This window comes from Haematobia irritans, chromosome 1, assembly GCF_050003625.1.
Source record: "Haematobia irritans isolate KBUSLIRL chromosome 1, ASM5000362v1, whole genome shotgun sequence".
Taxonomy (NCBI): Eukaryota; Metazoa; Arthropoda; class Insecta; order Diptera; family Muscidae; genus Haematobia; species Haematobia irritans.
Genome location: NC_134397.1, coordinates 276,253,400 through 276,275,403, shown reverse-complemented (window position 1 = coordinate 276,275,403; position 22,004 = coordinate 276,253,400). Strand labels below are relative to the sequence as shown.

Below are 22,004 nucleotides of genomic sequence, written 5' to 3'. Positions count from 1 at the left end.
TCAAGCAAATTCCGCCAAAAATCTGGCTTCTGGGGCCATATAAGTCCATATCGGGCGAAAGATATATATGGGAGCTATATCGAAATCTGAATCGATTTCTTCCAAAATCAATAGGGTTCTATTCTGAGCCAAAACACATAATTGTATTTCATTTGATCATTATTTCGTGGAATCATTCAATTCATTGCTTTTAATTGAAACTCCTTCGATCATCGAAATGATTGTATAATAAAGTAAAGTAAAGTAATGATATATAATAAAAGTAAAAAAAGAAGTAATTAAAATATTAGTTAATTCAATTAATTTGTGTGATTAAATAGTTTTCAACTACAAATAAATGGATCAACTTATTTTGAATTTGAAGCAAAATATAGTTTGAACTTTGGCTCTTACACCAAAAGAAATTTCTTTGCAGACATAGCATAACCTAAAAGTCATGACTAACCTAAAAGTCGTTTTGCATCTTTTTTATTCAAATTGTGATTGGCCTGATCATCATTGCGACATTGATAGTTTCAATTAAAATATATGTATTAGATGTTATGTCAATTTTTTTGCTGCGGTGATAAAAATACAAACGACATAACATTTTTTTTTTTATTTTTAATTAAAAAAATTTAAGTTGAATGAATTGTAAATAAATAAATAATAATACAATGTATAAGTGATAGCCTCAAACGTTGATTGAGTTTTGCAATCGAAATCAATTAAACTTTTAGTTGAATTAAAATTTTAATTGAAAGCGCCGAAAAAATTAACTAATGTCTTAATCCAGTATATTATTTAAATTCTAATAGATTTCTTGGTTGAATTCGAAAAAAAAATTTCTGTGTTCAGATATGCCTAAGACGAGGACGGACGAATCAATTTAAGCAACTTTCTAGAATTTTTTGATCCCTGAGCTGCACATTAATTTTTTAGCACAGGCCAAGTAAACACATACAATGTTATCCTTTTGAAATATTTCGGAATGGAAAGTAAAGAAATATTGAAAAGATGTTTCACCTCGATATCTTCACTAAGAAACAAAAACCGATTTGTGGTAGTAACAAGCATTTTCGCGACAAACAAGTAATAAACAGTAGCAAATAAATTAACCGTAACAAAATATGCTATATACTAATTACTATTGAAATCCATTTTTATAATCATCATCATGCCGATTATATACAAGTATTCAATATAATTTATAAACAGTTCATCAAAGGATTTATGTGAGACAAATAACTTTAAAGTTTAACTTAACTTTTTGAAAACTTTATTATTATTTTAAGTTATTTATTATACCAAAATGCTTTATGGTATTGTTTTTTTTTTTAGTTTATTATTTCTTCAAATTCATCAACATAAATATTTTCACGCAAACACAAAAATTAAACATTTTTAGCAAAGTATATTTAAAGTTCACTTCAAATTTTTAGGATATATTTTTATAAAGCAGTAATAATTCTCCAACATAGTTTATAAATTTATTGTCACTTATGATGTTTTTTTTTTAATGTTTGTTTCAAATTATCCTTCGATAGTCCTTTTGTAATTGTATTTTTGTTAGATCATTTTTTGTTTGTTTGAAGATTAATGCTTACCGAGACCGCCTTGATAAATCCATTTTAGTTGGCGTTGTTTTTCTTTCGATTTATTCCACAATATCCTTTTCTATTTCGAATGTTTTTTGCTTACAAAGGAAACTGCCACACTCTAACAATTAATTTATTATTAAATTCACACGATATACTTTCAATATCTTGTCACTTTTTCATTGAGATATATGATATATTCGATTAATGTGTTATCTTTCTTGTTGTTTTTGTTGTTGTGAATATCCTTGTTTCTGTTAATTCAATTGATTAGATTTAAACATTACACAATCTAAACTATCCCGCAGGACCGCGCGCTTTTCTATTTTTTTATGGGACAGTCTATCAGAACTTTGGCATTCCTTTTCTTGAACGATCAACGAACGAACACAACCGTTGTGAAAGAGTGCCAACCAGCAACTGACCATACAAGCCTGTGTATGCCGTAAATGAAGCTCATGATGATCGCTCGTCCCCACAGTAGACGCAACGTGGATCGAAAGCGTAGCAGCAGATTATGTGGTGGCAGCAACGGCAAACAGCAATGCCCAAGAATCAAACTAATGCGGCATCGAATCGAAGGCAACACACATACATGGAGCGATGGTATCCCAACGCCAAGTGGAGCAAACAGAAGTGGTAGCAGCAACAATATCGCTCTATTGAGCGAAATACGAATAAGTTCTGTGTTGTTTGAAGATCAATCGATCGTTTGTTGGCAATACTCAACAAATTTGAACTCTTCGTGTGTAAGAGATCGTCGAAGTCAGAATATTGACGATTGGTACCTTCGTTTTATTTACGAGCTCCGACTAGCTCACACTCCCACAAATGTCACTTCCGCTTTTTGTACACTTATCCTAATACATGTGAGTTTGTGTGCGTGCTCACGCGAATACTTGTGTCTGTGTACGAATCCTATCGCTAAATTAAACTATGTGACGACAAGTTTTAAGATTGTCGCAAATCATTGGAGAATATTTAACTAAACTACTTCAAGTCTCGAACGGATATGGATATACAGATTAGTTGTTGGCATTTTTTTTTTTTGCCAGAATATCGCTTATCGGCGCCCATAAAACGACACTGCCGTCCCTAATATTAACGAGAGCTTAACATAAAATTAGGATACTATTAAAGCTTCGAGACTCTAAATGTAGCATTGATTGATAAGGATTTAGGAATGATATCACACTTCATTCAAATGCATAATTCAAATTTAAATTTTCAAAACTGTGGCTAATTATATATTTGGCTCTCTAGAAGATATAATTATAGACTGCAATGCCGAAGATGGATCAGAAATTCGGCACACCTATTGGAGATGTGCATGTGAGTAAAATTGTAAACATAATACTGGGTATTTCTACCCATGCAAAACACTTGGCCAAAGTATTCAAACTCGGGGGGTCAAAAAAAAAATACTTAGGCGGTGTTGTCAGATTGAACACACGGTTGCCACTGTTGGTAGAATTCTACCAAAAAAATTTAAAGAGATTCTACTGTTTGGTAGATTGGTAAAATTCTGGATATTTTGATAGATTTTGCAAAATATACTTTTCCAACTAAGAGATACTGAAAAAACAGTGAACCCACCAGAAAAGAAAACGTTCGATTAATTTTAGAAAATTTTTAATATTTTTAGACAATTTTAACTAAACATTATTACAAACGCTGGCATCACGGCGATATCACAAAAATAAGTAAATATTTTTCGAAATTTTTGAAAATGATATAGAAATACAATTTTGAGAAAATTTTCTATATAGAAAAAAATGAAGAAAATTTTCCAAATAGAAATTAAATTTTGAGAAAATTTTCTATGTAGAAAAAAAAATTGAGAGATAATTTTCTATACAGAAATAAAATTGTGATAAAATTTTCTATTGATATAAAATTTTGAGAAAATTTTCGATATAGAAATAAAATGTTGAGAAAATTTTCTATAGAAATACAATTTTCTATAGAAATAAATTTTTGAGAAAATTGTCTATATAGAAATACAATTTTGAGAAAATTTCTAAAGAAATAAAGTTTTGAGAAAATTTTCTATAGAAATAAAATTTTGAGAAAATTTTCTATACAGGAATACAATTTTCTATTTTCTATAGAAATAAAATTTTGGCAACATTTTCTATAGCAATAAAATTTTGAGAAAATTTTCTATAAAGAAATAAAATTTTGACAAAGTTTCTATAGAAATGAACTTTTGAGAAAATTTTCTATAGCAATAAAATTTAGAGAAAATTTTCTATAGAAATAAAATTTTGACAAAATCTTATATAGAAATAAAGTTTTGACAAAATTTTCTATAGAAATAAAATTTTGACAAAATTTTCTATAGAAATAAAGTTTTGACAATAAACAGAAATAAAATTTTGATAAAATTTTCTATATAGAAATAAAATTTTGAGAAATTTTTCTATAGAAATAAAATTTTCTATATAGAAATAAAATTTTGACAAAATTTTCTATTGAAATAAAACTTTGATAAAAGTTTCTATAGAAATAAAGTTTAGAAAATATTTTCTACAGAATTAAATGTTGACACAATTTTCTATAGAAATAAAATGTTGACAAAATTTTCTATAGAAATAAAATTTTGTCAAAATATTCTATTAAAATAAAATTTTGACAAAATTTTCTATAGAAAAAAATACCAAATTGTCTAAAGAAATTTCGATAGAAATAAAATTACAAAAATGGGAATAAAATGTTGACAAAAATTTCTATAGAAATGAAATTTTATTTCTTTCATTTGAATTTATTTTGTAATTGGCAACATGAGGCTTCAAATTGCAAAATAAAGTCAAATTAAAAAAAAAAAAAACTCGACAAAATTTCCCATAGAAATCCTTCAAAAAATTTAATTTAATCAAAAGCCGAGCACGTCAAATTAAAAAAAAAAAAAAAAACAAATAAAATTTTTGCAAAATTTCCAATAAAAAACTTTAAACAAAATTAATTTATTCAAAAGCCGAGCACGTTGTTTAGCCCAATTCTCAATAACAACTCCCTGGGAATTTTTTCCCTATTCCCTGTTCCCCTATTCTAAACAAAATCTCCCTGGGGAATTTTTCTTTATTCCCTTTTCCCTTATTCTAAACCAACTTCGAAAATGGGAAATTTTTCCCTAGGGGAAAAATTGGTATTACAAATGACAATAAAAAGGGAAAACGATGACATTTTTTGGGAATAATTCCCCAAAAAAATCAAGGGAGTTGTAACCAAAATGGATCATTTCTCTGTAATTTCCGGTCAAAAAATTCTTTTATATGGAAAATAAAGGTTTTACATTTAAACTATAATATCCCTTCCTGGTTTAATGTAGGTGCTTGTTTCTTAAAGGAGCAATAATGCGAACATGTGTCCCGCGTGGCGTAAAAAGCTGAAGAAATTTACTACTAGTTTTCTTTTTCCGTTTTGATGAAATATATCCAATTCGGGCATAGGTGTTCTTTAAATACAGATATGTCTCGATCTTTCCTACGCCCTTTTTGGTAGCCACCTTTGACAAAGTAGCGTAGCACCTAATCTTACTAGTGGAGATAATCCAAAAGACTTGCGTTGAGGTGGAATGTGGGCTGCTAATACATTAAAAAGGTATTTGAAGGCTGGATTATTTACCTTATAATATTGTATCACAATGGACTGAATGGTGTAAGTGAGTCCGATTCAAATCGGGCTGCCACTTTAACCCTATAAATCCCATGAACTAAGTAACAACCTCTTCATGTACTAGTATGTAGTTACAACGTTTCAGGCAACTCAAGTGGGTTAATGGCATAGCGTAGCTTTCTCCTTTCTATCCTTTAGACTTTGTTACGTTGATACGCCTCTCCTCAGCTACTACCATAAACACGGCACTAAAAATGTTTGATGTTTTTCGCGTTTAACTCAACTTTTACATCAATTTAATACAATTTCAATTCAAAATTTTAATATTAAAAATTTATTAAAATAAAACAGTTGAAGTAAAACAGCTGACTTCGAATACTCTGAATTATTTCCCCCATGTTATTCCCTTCCCCTACTGTTTAGAATAGGAGGATTTTATTCCCGGGGAAAATGAATTCCCAGGGAACACATTCCCTAGGGAATATTCAGAATTAGGCTAGTTGTGTCACTCAATGTGTGAAATCACTCGCAAAAATCCAGTTCGGGCGAAATGGGGATAGAATCCATGTCCCTTTGTACGCGATGATGTTATTATTGAGAAAGACATCCAAATGCTTTTCAAAGCGCGATTCATCCTCAGTATTGCGGAATTTTCTATAGTACCCGTTTACAAGGACTCCTGCGATACCCAAGCGCATAGGCTAAGTTCTATTCGCAGCATACACGTCGTAAATATAAGTTCCACGTTTCTACTCACGCATATAACATGTGTCACATTCTCACGCTTACAAAGAAATACACTTAAGCGCTCACGTAAAAAAAATCTAATGCAAGAATCTAATTATTCACTATGAAACACTTTTTGTCATGGTGAATAGTTCCTGTCATGTTCACATCTCTCTCGTGTGAACAACTCCTAAAACATATCGACTAAGAAACTGCAAATATCTACACAAGAATCTTGCCAATTTTCTCTAATCTCTCAAAAAGCATCATCATCATCATCATCATAATCGAAAGGCAGCGTATAAACAACATAAACGACGAACGATCTTACTGCCCCCATGCATCATCGTCTGCCGATTGTCATATAATAGCACATAGCACCAACAGAAAGCACAACATGCAGACACAGTACCATCAGACCCAGAAAAGGAGCGAACATTCATTCACATCTCATGCAGCTCTATTCGAAGCCACCAGCAAAGAGAAGCAGAAGGTCGAATGCATGCGAAAAAATTCACACGATCACTTGTTGACTCTTCTGCTTCATTTGTTATGGGCCGAAAGTCTTCAACTTGCTAGATATCTCTTGCATTGGTTGAGCGCATTAGTTATGTGGTAGTTGCAGATGAGGATTTCTGTCCACACAACAAAGTATGTTACGGTTTATTGAGAAGGAAGACTGGCAATGGGCTAAAGTTTTATGAGTTTATTATATCAATAGATTTCGCATTAATTTACAAAACTGCAATCCTCTGTGTTTCTAGCAATACAGAAATAGTACTTTTTATAATTAGGTTAGGTTATAGAATTTTCGGGTACACAAAGGGAAAATCGTCTAACCGACAATTTGAAAAAAAAAAACAAATCGAAAAGGCGTAGTCGGCTTTTGGTTATATTCAAATTCGACCAATTCCCGAATTCAATGGAATTTTCTCATATGTTATGATATACACATTTTAAAAACTCCTAACTCTAAGGACAAAATGCCTTCAGTGAAAAGCTTTAGTTTTTGGTCTAATAAAAAATCGTTATATTATATACTGTTATGTTATATTTACACTGAAAGAAATGAAGTTTCATTTCATTTACTTATTTTTTCAAACAAATTACAAATAATAGAAACAATAGTTGTGTTTCTTTACTTTACTGATAGTAAAAAGTAGTAAAAGAGAGAAATGTTGAAAATCTTCTCAGAGTTCAACATTTGGATAATTGTACAGAAACGAAAATATACACTGAAAAAAACAGTGAACCCACCAGGAAGAAAACATTTAGTTATTTTTAGAAATGTTTTAATATTTTTAGAAAATGTTAACTAAACAATATTACAAACGCTGATATCGCGCCGATATCTCAAAGATAAATAAATATTTTTCGACAAATTCAGAAAAATTTATTAGACATAGTGACATACGAAGTTTATGGTGGGCACATTTGTAATAAAATTTACAAATTGAAAGAAATAGTGAACTATTTTGTGAGAAGTACGAATTTAGTAAAACTTTTTACTTCATTTGTGTATATTTTTTCCCGTTTTTTAGTACGCAAAAAATTATTAGAGCAAAGGAAACTTTCTCCATATATAATAATTCCACGAACTAAAATAAAGTTAAATTGGCTTTAGTGAAATAGAGAGTTCACTTTTTTTGAGTGTAGTAAAAAATAGTAAAAATGCCAAATAAAAAATAAAAGAAGTATTGCGATTTTAATATTTGTATAAAACATGGAAGCAGGTAAGATAAATACTTTTATATGGCAGATTTTTTGTAGGAAACTTTGAAAGCGATGGAAAGGAGATTGGTTTTCCTCTACAATAGTTTTGTTTCTTTACTTTACTGATAGTAAAAAGTAGTAAAAGAGAGAAATGTTGAAAATCTTCTCAGAGTTCAATGAGCAATGAGCGGAAAGCAAATGTGAATGGAAGCTCCAACAAAATTGTTGCTGGAAAAGCTCTAGCTTTTACTACCCCAATGTTGGGGAACATATTTATTTAATAAATAAAAGGGGGCAAAGGTTTTGACTAGAAGTACTCGTTGTGCAAAATTTGAAATCAAATTAAAAATCTAGTTTCTTGGCCATATAACAGTAATAGCGCATGTTATCAGTATTTTATAAGGGGGGTTTGCTATACCGTTTATGGCACATACAAATAACGATTTCTGGCTATAGAAAGTATATAATCTTGATCAGGAGAAATTATATATAACCATGTTCGTCTGTCTGGCGATTTGTTGTAATCAGCCTACATCCTTCAATAAGGAACCTATAGTGCTGAAATTTTTGCGCAGACTCGTATTTTGTCTACAAGCAGGTCAAGTTCGAAGATGGGCTACATCGGCCTAAGTTTCGATATAGCCCCATATAAACCGACCTCCCATTTGGGGTCTTCAGCACCTAGACACAACATTTTTTATCCGATTTGCATGAAATTCAAAACGCAGAGGTACTTTTGGCCTACTAATAGGTGTGCCGAATATGGTGTTAGTCGGTCAACTTACACCACTTTTTCGTTATTGTTTTGAAATTCCAAATTGTGGTGTCTAAAACGTTTAATTTAAAGCATATTTTTCCTCTAGAATACGTAGAATTTTTAAGGAATGCAGTTAATAAAATAGAACAAGAATCGATCTTAAAACGCTTCTTCTGGATTCAAAATACTAACCCCACTTCTAGATTCAAAATACTAACCCCACTTTGTTAAAATTTTGCATAAGAATAAATTGTAAGGTCCATATCTCGCGATCTATTAGAGATATTTCAATACACAAGCGATTGTTTATAGGGGAATCGGTTCATAATTGGATTTTAGGGCTAAAACAAAATTTTTGCACCCGAGATGACCAACTTAAAACGCCTATACGCCAGCCCGTGGACCTACTACACGGACGAAAAAGACTGTTTTTCATACGTAAACATATATTAATTGGAAAATAGCCTATAAACATATATGTGTTTAGAAAGAGAGACCTAGAGAGTATGCTGCAAGTAAAAAAATGGAAGTAACCAATTGGCGCCTTAAAAATATATCCACACAAAGAAAATTTCATTAAAATTTTTTACTACCAGTGTATGCCCTAAGGTGAAACATAATATGTTTGAATAATACAAACAATATTTTGTTTGGACCAATCCTGAAAATATATATGCTTGAAGCAAAGTGTTTTTGGGGTATATGTTACAGAAGCAATTTTTTTTAGGGTGTAGGGACGCACAAACTTGTAAACTTGGAGGAAAACACACCAGCTTTCGTACAAAGAAAAACTTTTGCCAATATCTTTATCCATTCAAAAGTTGTAGGATTATTTTCAAAAAAAAAAACTAAAAATTTATAAAGCAAACAATTATTTTTGTCATGACATATTTACTCGAAAGAATATGACGAATAACTTCTAGTAGAAAAATTTTAAAAGAGGGGTGCATTTTGACATTATTCTCTTAAAACTGAAGAATGGTTTCTAGTAAAAACTAATAAAAGTAGTAACTACTACAAGGTGAAGGAATACAACTAATCAACGCACCAAAATTCCCACCATCGGATCAAATTTCAAAGAAAACCCGCTTTATAGACAATTTATGGTTTCTTTATAATAAAAATAAAGTAAAACCGAAAGGGATTATATAAATTAGAGACTGAAATCAGAATCTAAAATCGATTTTTCAATTTGGTATACCCTCCACTATAGGATGAGGGATATACTAACTTTGTCATTCCGTGTGTAACACATCGAAATAGTGGTCACAGACTCCATAAAGCACATATGTCCGTCCGTCGGTGGAAATCACGCTAACTTCCGAACGAAACAAGCTATCGACTTAAAACTTGGTATATGTACGGTATACCGGTATGAAGTGAGCGTCAAGTTACAAATGTCTCGATAGAGAACATTTGTTGTGAACGAGCCCTTATTTTTTGTTTGCTGTGAAAAATATTTAGTATACGTCAAGTCATTGAACGCACAAACTCATATTTTTTCTTAGTGTTCAAAATGTCGAATTTTGTACCAGAAAGTGATGATTTGCGGAAAGCATTTTTTGGTTTTTGCATTTGAAGAAATATGCTGCAGAGTCGCATCGAATGCTTGTCGAGGAAATTTGGTACATGATGTTGGTATATTCCCTCTAATAATCATGCAAAAATTCTCCTTATCGATCCACAATTATATTTAGTCCCCAAATTTAAGGTCTAAGGTTGAAATTTGGCTCTATAATAGCCATAGCCATTCATAGTTATTTATATACTCATCTATAAAATCAAGATCAAGAAAGAGGCATACATAGGTACTTATTCTCCCTGTTTAGAAGACAATGTTAAGGAGGTTTAATATACCGTGTCATCGGTAACTGTTACCGCAACCCAAGTAATTCGATTATGGGTGACAGTCTTTAGTATAACTTTCTACACAATCCATAGTGGAGATACATAAGATTCGGCCTGGCCGGACTTGCTTTTATATAATTGTTTTTTTTTTTTTTTATACCCTCCACCACAGGATGGGGGGTATATTATTATACCTTCCACCACAGGATGTGTTCCGTTTGTAACACATCGAAATATTGCTCTAAGACCCCATAAAGTATATATATATTCTGGGTCGTGGTGAAATTCTGAGTCGATCTAAGCATGTCCGCCCGTCCGTCCGCCCCCCATATAAACCGATCCCCAGATTTGACCTCCGGAGCCTCATGGATGAGCAAAATTCATCCGATTCGCTTAAAATTTGGTACGTGGTGTTAGTATATGATCTCTAACAACCATGCTGGAATTGGTCCATATCGGTAAAGAATTATATGTAGTCCCCATATAAACCGATCCCCAGATTTGACCTCCGTAGCCCCTTGGAAGAGCAAAATTCATCCGATCCGCTTGAAATTTGGTACGTGGTGTTAGTATATGGTATCTAAGAACCATGCAAAAATTGGTCCATACCGGTCTTAATTATATATAACCCCCATTTAAACCGATCTCCAGATTTGACCTCCGGCGCTCTTGGAGGAGCAAAATTCATCCGATCCCGTTGAAATTTAGTACGTGGTGAAATTTGGTACATTGCGCTAGTATATGGCCGCTAACAACCATGCCATAGCCTATATTTGAGAATTGAATATCTTATTTAATTTAATTTAAAATTCTATAAATCAAAAATATTTTCTTTTGTTTAAGCAAAAGTTACCTTGCTACAGACGTACGATTTTCACTGGAGCACGTCCTAATGTAATTTATTCTGCACATCGCTCATTCTAAAATTGCATAACCTTTCATATTACATTTATACATTTTTCCCTTGCATAAGGGTAACTTACAATTTTTGCAAATACATATATTTTTTTTTTTCTTCTGAAAATATAATATCTATTTGATCTTTTAAACTCACATAAATTAGGCATTTATGTCATTTAAAATCCTATTAAGTTTGCTTTCACTTATTTCCCAGGAACTTGGGTAATTAAAAATTCCATTTCATAATTTCACGAGGGCATTCACATTTCGGGATTCCTCAACAACATGAATTCTTACATTCACTTGTGGATTCCAATAAGCAATCTTATCTCGATCAACAGCAATCATAAAGGCAAGAAAAGCAATTCCAACTTCTAAACCAAAGAAAAGAACAGAAGACAAGGAAACATTTTAATGTTCTGTAAAAGAAAACTCAAACGGGTGACGACTTCTCCTGTCGAGAACTTGCAAAAATGACGACCACCACCATAAGACGATAATACTACTGATGATTATGATGATAACGATGCTTCTGATGAGTTTTTATTGCAGTTACAAGCACTTGCAATTGGTACACAACATAACTCCACTAATTGTCCACACATGTGGAAAAAGTTTCGTTTCGGGTTTTTTGTTCTTACTCCTTTTTCCTTGGGCACTGTTTTGATGTAGTCTAGCAGCGACCACTGATAAAGGGACCGCCTTAACAATTAACGCTAAAAATAAAGATTTCACTGCCGATCATCTCCTCTTCATGAATGATGATACTTCCAAAGTGCTTCAATAATTCTCAACTATTCTGTATAGGGAGTTGTGGAATAGTTGACACTAGACTATCAAAACAATCATGAGTGTGTGTCTTAATGCATCCATCCATTCACTTTGATGCCACGATGTTTGTGAATGGTGACATTCAGCCAAAGGATGTCTCAATTCCTCTAAGTGGTATGACAATGTAAGTGGTTCCAATGCCTTTGCCTCATCGTTCCATGTAATGTGCCATGTTTCTGTGTGTTCTATGTGGTACATAAACAAAGTGCAATAAAAACGCCTTCAAGAAAAATATTATCAACATGTGTAATTTCCCATTGAATGTTGTCTGCATGATGATGATGTGAATTTGTAGGTGAGGAATTCCCCCTTGCATCAATTCGTTTGCATTGTTTTTTTTTTTATTATTTACTTTGGTAAATACCAAACAACCTTAGAAAAATAAATTAAAATTTGGAATCCAAGTAGGGGACTACTTTCAATTGGTTAAGGATCTATTAAGTATTGATGATTAATACCACAGTCACTCAAAAATTTTCATTTTATTACTCATTAATGGAATGTAGCATTATGCTGCGACGTAGATGGTTTAATATTTTCATATTAAATTAGGAATTGCTCTGAATGTCATTGCAATTACCAACTACAGTGTAAATCAGCAAAAAATATAGAGCAATTTTTTATGTTCAATGACAATACTTTGAGATTGGTACAAATAATTTTAAAAATATGGACAAAAGACTACATTGCTTTGTGCTTAATGGGTTTTCACTACTGAAATCCAAAATAAATTGTAAAAATTACTTTTTTTTTAATGTTTAAATTGCGTGTCCTAAAATTTTGGCTTTTATATTAGATCTATATTTATTCATTCATCTATATTTATTCAGTTATTCCAAAACTTCATAGATGGTAGAACTCTAAGAGTAGATTACAACAACATTTTTTTTTCCTGGCGGCTGTATTCGGTTCTAAAATCTAAGTAAATAATCGTTAAAAAAACCGGTTATGATGAACCACTTACTTTGAAATATAATATATATCTCTAGCAAGCTAATGATAATCCCTTTCAAATTATGCATAAATCGATCTATTCGATATATCCGTTCCGGATATACAGATGAAAACGTGTTTTTTGGAACCGGTTTTTTACAAAACATCCCAAAACTCAAAAACTACTCGATATAAAGGTGCTAAATAACTGATTCCATTTTGTAGCTAACATTTTTACTTATCCGTCATAGTTAAATTTAGGAGGATATCACCACTAAAACCGTAGATGTTAACCGGTTTATATTCATATCCGGTTTACAAAGAAAATTGAAAAAAATTTTCAAAAAAATCGCGCGATGTTAAAAAAATTCGCCGGCGGCGCTTTTTACAGTCAAGTCGTTGTTATAAGTGCTTCTTTCATTTAATTACTTCATAAAACCGAAGATTATTGCCGATTTATATTCATATTAGGTTTGCAAAGAAAATGTAAATTATTTATAAATTTTCCCCTGTCGCGCTTTGTACATCCAAATTGTAGTTAGAACCTGAAATATTTATTCATTTGCATCAATAGCCAGGTTAAAAGAAATACTTTCCGTCTGAGGCGCATATACATTCTTCTTACAACCGAATATATCCATATCCGTTAAAAAACAAGTTCGCCGCGGCGCTTTTTATATAGACATTTTTTAGAACCGGATTTATATCCATATCCGGTTCAAAATTATTTTTTTTTCAAAAATTCGCGTTTTTTTTGCAAAATGTGAATTTCCAAACAAACGATTCACTACAACCATGTTGTCATAGCCGGTTTAAAACCACTTCTACCCGAAAAACAACTTTTAAATAAAAATTTGTATAATAGTTTACTATGCAAAAGTCCACATTTCACTGATACAATTAAATTCATTGGCGCATAAGATATCTGCCTAAATGTAACTTTAGCGGATAGGTGGATGTGTTGGCTACATTTCCAACCGGTTACTTAGTACCTTTACATTGAACACTTTCTGATTTATAGCCAGTTTTGTAAAAAAAAAACCGGTTCGAAAATTATAATTTATTAACGTAGAACTTAGACCGATTTGGGTCATACCTCAATTGAAAGGTGATACCCTTACCCTTTTAGTGATGTACATAAGGTAATCGGTTCAGTAGAACCGGATTTAATAACGATTATTTACTTATACTTTAGGCTCGAATAACCGGTTATCCGGTCCGAAAATCCCAGATTTTTTAAAAACCGGTCTTTGGGTTTTTATTTTTCTCAAAACCGGTTAAAACCTAAAATATAAAACATTTGTGAAAATAAGTTTGAAACGTTCATTATACCAATCACCTCTACTGTGGTACAGAGAATAATAAGTTTGTGCATTTGTTTGTAACGCTCAGAAGGAACAGTCATAGACCCATCTCTTAGAATTAAATTCTGAGTCGATTTAGCGATGTCTGTCTGTCTCTCTGTTGATGTATTTTTGTGTGTAAAATCCAGTTCGCAGTTTAAAACCGATCGTCGTCAAATTTGACAGTCTTTTTTTTAGCTCAAAGACGATCCCTATTGAAATCGGTTCAGATGTAGATATAGCTGCCATACATATTTATAACATATCTTGTCATAAATGAATTCTTTATCAACTGACCTTCATCAAATTTCGTATATTCAAATATTTTTTGAGTCTCGTAAATCTTGCAGAATCGGTTCAGATTTAGATAAAGCTCCAATATATATATTACGACCGATATAAATGCATATAACCACCGGAAGCCATAATTTCAATCCGATTCACTTCAAATTTTGCACTGAGAGTGGAATTAACTTTCTAGCAATATTTGCCAAATTCGGTTTAAATCGGTTAATATCACTAGTTTACAAAATAATTTTTTCATGTACATCTGAGTCACATCTCGTGACTTTTATTATATATTCGAAAAAAATTAAAAACATTTTGTTATGGAACCGTTTTTGAGATATCCCGTTATTTTTAGTTTTTCGCTAAACAAATTAATTATATGGTACTTATGAACTTTTGTGTGGCCGAGTGGCATTGTTTTGTGGATGAGTTGCTCATATTTGCATGATTTGACATCGTATTTGTTCACTCAATTGCTTATAAATTTGTCATTTTTCGGTCGATTTTTTTCTAGTTGGTGTTATTACTAACGTTAGAGTATCATCTATACGACCATGAAGAGAAATATTTTTTAATGATTTGCATTTTTCTGGCGTAAAACTTGACTTTTTGAAAATTTGACTTTTTTGCATCGATATTTTTTGAACCACTTAACTTATCACAGATCCAATTATACACGATTATTCGTCATCTCAATACCGAGATATAACTTGTTTAGTGAAAAAAGAGCGAAAAACTAAAAATAACGGGATATCTCAAAAACTGTTTCATAAAAAATGTTTTAACATTTTTTTTCGAATTCAGCAGATCAAAATACATAAGAAAGTCGACTCTACATTTTCAGTGTAAACTAGTGTATTTAGACATAGCTCCCATATATATGAAATATGGTAGAATATTTCATATTCTTTGTCTAGAATATTTCATATTCTAGACAAAAAAAATTTTCCAAACAGCTTCAGATTAAAATAAAGGGTGATACGGTCAAAATTTGGTCAAGGGAAAACGCGTGTAAGTCGGTGAAATCGTTTATTTAAAAAATCAAATTAAATTTCTTTTTCAAGTTCAATTAGTATAAAATTCAGGAAGAATATTAAGTTAGGCTTTCGCTTTTCCAAATCCGAATTGCCGGGCCTCACGCTTGACACCTGCCATCAGATTTTGTACAGCCACCTTGTCCACCTTCTTCGCCGCAGAAAGCCAGTTTGCCTTGAACTGCTGCTCGTCCCTAGCAGTTTTTTGGTCTTCTTTAGGTTTCGCTTGACAATAGCCCAGTATTTCTCAATTGGGCGGAGCTCTGGCGTGTTGGGAGGGTTCTTGTCCTTGGGAACCACCTGCACGTTGTTGGCGGCGTACCACTCCATGGCCTTTTTACCGTAATGGCAAGATGCCAAATCCGGCCAAAACAAGAAACACGGTTGTTCCGTACAACCGTGTTTCTTCAGGAAAGGCAGCAGACGTTTATTCAAACACTCTTTCACGTAAATTTCTTGGTTGACAGTCCCGGAAGCTATGAAAATGCTGCTTTTCAAGCCACAGGTACAGATGGCTTGCCAAACCAGATATTTCTTTGCGAACTTTGACAGTTTTATGTGCTTGGAAATATCTGCTACCTTTCCCCTTCCTTTTGCCGTATAAAACTCCTGTCCCGGAAGCTGCTTGTAGTCGGCTTTGACGTAGGTTTCGTCGTCCATTACCACGCAGTCAAACTTCGTCAGCATCGTCGTGTACAGCCTCCGGGATCGCGCCATGGCCATCGTATTTTGTTTATCATCGCGATTTGGAGTCACTACCTTCTTGTAAGTCGATAGTCCGGCTCGTTTTTTGGCTCGATGCACGGTTGTAGACGATACACCCAGCTTATTTGCGGCATCTCGGAGAGAGAGGTTAGGGTTTCGCTTGAAACTACCGGCAACTCTCTTTGTCGTCTCAGCGGCTTCCGGTTTTCGATTTCCCCCCGATCCAGACTTCCTGGCTGTCGACAAACGTTCCCCAAACACTTTAATTACATTTATAACGGTTGATTTGGCAACTTTTAGCGATTTTGCCAGCTTTGCGTCCGAGTAGCTCGGATTTTCGCGATGCGCGAGCAAAATTTTGATACGCTGCTCTTCTTGCTTGGACGGCATTTTGATAACTGAAGAGTGAATTCCAAAATCAAAATAGGAGCAACATTCTACACACACACACACCTTCAAAATGAGGGGTGTTCAGGTTTTTTAAATGCAAAATTGAAAGAAATACGTCAAGTTTATATTGACCAAATTTTGACCGTATCACCCTTTATATGTGTGTATATTCCAAGTTTGAGCTTTATACCGCTCCCAATAAATTTTAATGACCAAAAAAAGTTGGTCTATACGGTGACGAAGGGTATAATATAGTCTGCCCCGCCCGAGCTTAGTCTTTGCTTCCTTGTTTTATTCTAAAACAAAAGGAATTAACAATTCATTGTAATAATATGAACATATTAAAGCAAACTAAGGATTAATTCGTGCAGTACATCCAGTGCGATTTAAAATGCAATGCTGTTTGCAAACAATATTTATTTTTATTTTTATGAAACTCGAAGCTGAATATTTTTCTTTTCTGAGGAGCGAATTTTTAGACATACGAAATTTTCTTTATACTCCAAAAATGTTCTTTAAAAGCAAATATAAGAGTTTTGAGACAATCGCCAAATCTTCTTTAAAGTCAGGTTTCTTCACTCTCAATGAAATGACTTTACAACAAAGCGGAATTTCGTTGGACTACAATTTCGTTCCGGAGAATAATATTTTTTCTTGGGGTGTAAGACACTACCGCTTTATCGAAGTATGGAAATTGTCATATAGAGAATGGCGCAGTAAAAGATTATTTTGTATTATTTAGGAAACCTTAATACAAGTATATACAATTTTGACTTAAAATCATGTCGATTCCTTGCAAGGTCTTAACTCGTATTTTTAAGCTTCGTCTTTGGCACGCAATCAACACCCAAATATTTAATTTTAGGTCAATCTCTTTGAACCAAGTTAACTGTTTTTAGTTTATAATTTATAGATAAGTAGAAATTTCTCTCAAATCAATTAGGTTAGTCCGATTAAGTTCATATTTCAATGGTGGAAAACGTAACAAGAACACGTTTTTTTAATAAAAAAATGTTTTAGCAAATTGTCTTCAAACTGTCCGTTAAGACCAAAAATCAAGGCATGAAGAATGATATGTGTCCATTTTTTTATATTAAAAGTTTCAAAAAAAAGTTTAACATTTTATTTTGTCCATTTTTTTTATATTAAAAGTTTCAAAAAAATTAAAGTTTAACATTTTATTTTGTAAAATAAACATTTTTATACGACTTTTTACCCACTGTAATATTTCTATTCCTGGCTTTCTGTTCATTTATTTTGTAATCCATACTAGACGGAAGACAGGAAGGTAATGATGATATTCCCAATAATGGCTGGATTCATATTTTGAATCATTCATTAATGAGAGGCATCCAATGCAACCATCTATAATGAAAATGACATCCAAAACCATGAATGAAATAACATGAATGCATTTTTTAATTTAGATGACCAAACAAAATTAGACAAACAAAATCAGTTGTACGAAACGGCCTATGTAGTGTTTTTTAGATATTATAGATTATTGTACACTGAAAAAAATATTGACCTAATATACAATACTACATAAATTAGTTATTTTTTTATTTAAGAAAACATTATTTGCTTTGAAGTATATGTTATCATTTGGACTTTTAAAGTGTCATGTATTTGTTTATAAATGCCTTTGTTGATATATCCAAAAAAAAAAAAAGAACGAGAATTCGATAAATGTATCCTAATATATCCTAATTTTAAATTTTTAGAGCTTACGCTCATCGAAAAAAAAAACTGCTGTTAATAGCAAACACTGATTGCTGTTTTTCAGCAGACAAAAACTTAGGTTTTATATTTGCAAAAATTTTTAAAGAATGCAAAAATATCCTAAGTACTAAATAATTAACTAAATTTTAAATCGTTTTGTACAAAACATAAATAGCTCTTATCGACCAAATAAAAGTCCTCAAATTGTAAAACAAAACAAAAACTTGTTTCCGGTGAACAAATCAAATTGTTGTTGTTGCTGTCGTACTACGAGTTATGCTTTATATAATAATCCCACAACAACAAAAACACGACAACATCAACATTAAATCAAAATCAAAACTATTCATTGAAAATTAAAATAAAACGTATTTCTTCAACATTCTTCATACGAGAATTTAACACATACATATTTGTGATATTTGTTTTATTTTGTTAAAATTGTTATTGGAATCTTCATATATTAGAATTATTCGCTGATGGCAGTCACCCTTCACCCACATGTTAGTTGGACTGTTTAGGATAACGAAAACACCCATACCAGAGCAATACAAGGAAAAACGAGATCACTGTGAGCGGAACTAAGAACTGATAAGGTCCCATTTATTAGTAACTGCAACAGAATTCAGTTGCTTGGTTTTTTCTTCATTTCGAACAATCGTTGTCGAATGAATGAATGGATGTATGGATGGATGGATGGTCGTTTGCTTATACAATACCTACACTTGGACACTATGACTTCAAATGTAATTGTATATGGAAAACAAAAACAACAACAGCCGGAGTATACAAAATCATTGAAAGGAAAGAAAAATTTTATCAGAATTGCAAGAAAATGGGTCATTTTATTGAATCACACGAAAACAAAATCATCATAAACGACGACAATGTCGTTGAAACAGAAATTGTATTTTAATTCATTCATAAATTCGGAAATATTTAATATTTTCTTTAACAAAACATAGATAATGGAAACATTGATGGGGAAGTAAGAACATATGTATCCGGAAGAAAGATTTAGACCGGATCTTATGTTATATCGGACTTATATACATTAAACTTATTTCGCAAATTTTATTTTTAATTTATGTACGCCGAAAAAAACGAACAGTTTTATCCAATTTCTTCCCTAAATCCACAAAAACTTCATTACCAAGTGAAAGACAGTTATGTCTAATAAATTTTAGTGAATTTTTCGAAAAATATTTATTAATTTTTGTGATATCCGCGTTTAATAGATTTTCCTTCCTGGTGGGGTCCCTTTTTTGAGTGTATAGGCCTCATTAAAGTAAAGTATAAATAAATAGGTACCCAACAAACAAATTTGGTAGTTATTCCTAAGTCATTGTTTTTAATGTACATACAAATATGCTTTTCTAGATATGGATATACTTTTCACTTCACAAGAAGTTCTTTTGAACTTTCGCAATAAACTTAATTTCCTGAACTTTACTGTTGTTGTTGTAGCAGTTAATTGTGAATTTATCAATTTGTATGTTATGCGCTTTGGTACTTCAGCTAGTATCCAGATCAAGAAACAATCACTGATGAGGCGGAATTGAGGCGGCTGCACTTGCCTGATCTACTACTACTACTCAAAAAAAAAGTTTACTTGGATCCAAAGATTTTGACCTCTTCCCTTAAGGATTTTCGTATTGATTCCGAGCCAAAGATGCGGCTTCTTTAAAATAAAGAAAATTTTTAGCAACCTGTCTGGCTTTAAATCTAGGACCAATAAAATTAAAATTAGGATACAGATCTCATTTATAACATTTTCATTCTCTTTTCGCGGTTTATTAATAAAGGTACTCACGTAAAAACAAATGCCAGTTTAAAAACCAAATTATAACGGATACTTCAAAGTAAAAAATGTATTATTAATTCCAAAAAAAAAAAAAAACATTGAACCAAAGACGCTAAATCCTCAAAATAAGTCTTAGCCTCTAATTGAAGAGCTTTTATGTTAAATCTAAAGTTTCAGTATTTCAGTTGATTTAAAAATAATTATATTTCATGTTAGCCTGATACCGAAACAGGCAATTGACGTCCAAATGCATTATATCTAATTATACAATTATTTGTCGAGCTTTATGGACAGATATAGATTAAGGAACATGGTTAATAGAGCCATTGAAAAGAAAACGCCAGATACAAATCTATACACGGCTGGACTGTACATGTTTCGGTTCGGGCGAATGAACCTTTCCACAGCCTTTAGTATAGATCTGGCTGGGAGAGATAACTCAATTTTGGGCCCTTTATGCTAACTCCTTATGGAGAAAACATTTGGGAAATTTCCTCTTACAAATTGAATCATCTTTTCTCCCACTGTACATCATCTTTTCATATAACTTACAAGTCCCTTAATCTTATTTTTATTTCGTTTTGTTACATGGTAATGCAACAACACGAAATTTATTTTTAGAAAGCTAATTTTTTAGAATTCACCTAAGTGGTGAACAGTCGAACAATGCTTATTGTTTCTACAGTCAACTACAACATGTGACAATTAACAGAAACTGGTTTCCAGGATACAACAACAATTCTAACGCGTACATTAGTCGTGTTTTTCCTAGTTTTACGACGGGCTCATCGTTGCTTTTTATATTTCATGTTAGCCTGATACCGAAACAGGCAATTGACGTCCAAATGCATTATATCTAATTATACAATTATTTCTGTCCATAAAGCTTGAAAAATAATTGTATAATTAGATATAATGCATTTGGACGTCAATTGCCTGTTTCGGTATCAGGCTAACATGAAATATAATAAGCAACGATGATAATAATGGAGGAACGCAAATTTAGAAAATTCGTGTCCTAAATTTAATGAAAAACAATTTTGAAGCAGAGATTATAAACTTTATTTTGATTAAAATTTCATTATTTTAAAGGTCCTTTGTCCTTAATATTTTGTAAATTTCGCATCCTAAAATTTAGGTTGCGTAATCTTTAATATCACCTAAATATTTTTTTTCAGTGTAGGGTGGTAGTGGTGAAATAAATTGCATTGAATATCACCCTATTGCAATCTAATCAATAGTGTCATCGTTCAGAAGTTCCATATGATGGCTATTAAGTTGAAAGGGATGATAATTACAGTGAGAGGGGGAGTACACAATGAATTACACCAACAAATGATATGTAATACAACCTGGTATAGGTCTCACTTCTCTCTTAGTGATGTGTGTTAATTTTCTTACAGTGAGTGAGTACCTAATAATTTTACAACAGTTGTGTGCAGTTTCAAGTAATGTTAACAGAGAACAATAAAGCTACATATAACTGTAAACTTAAGCTGTATGTGGTAAGCATATAGCTCTCAGTTCCAACACATCAGGTTGGTATGAGGTTTTTTTGGAACCGTTTTTTGGTATGAGTTTTTTTTTTTTTTGGAACCGTTGCATAGTTTTTTTGGAACCTTTGTTTTTGGTATGAGGTCTCTGACTGGTAAAACTACCCAAGTCTGCCGTGTGAGGTATCTTTCATCTGGTGCTATGGGCCGGACACCGAGAACATGATTAACCTTGTAGCTTCTCACCGCTTCAGCTACACTATCCTCACGAGTCCTGTTCAGACCTGCATGGTATGCTGCCTGATCTAGAGGCTCTCTTTTT

The 22,004-nt window shown here is 32.3% G+C and overlaps 1 protein-coding gene across 5 annotated transcripts in view; it reads right to left on the bottom strand.

Annotated features, from left to right (window-relative positions):
* The window catches only part of Ppn (proteoglycan-like sulfated glycoprotein papilin), an 86,346-nt gene extending 84,346 nt beyond the window's left edge, over positions 1–2,000 (bottom strand). For 2 of the 5 annotated variants that reach the window (XM_075295166.1, XM_075295162.1), the window contains exon 1: positions 1,587–1,998. In XM_075295166.1, the coding sequence (XP_075151281.1) occupies positions 1,587–1,609 (23 nt within the window). In that variant the 5' untranslated portion in view covers positions 1,610–1,998. Of the gene's footprint in view, positions 1–1,586 lie in introns of all 5 variants that reach the window. The other 3 variants (XM_075295181.1, XM_075295174.1, XM_075295157.1) reach the window with 3 other exon arrangements.
* Positions 2,001–22,004: the final 20,004 nt, after the last annotated feature.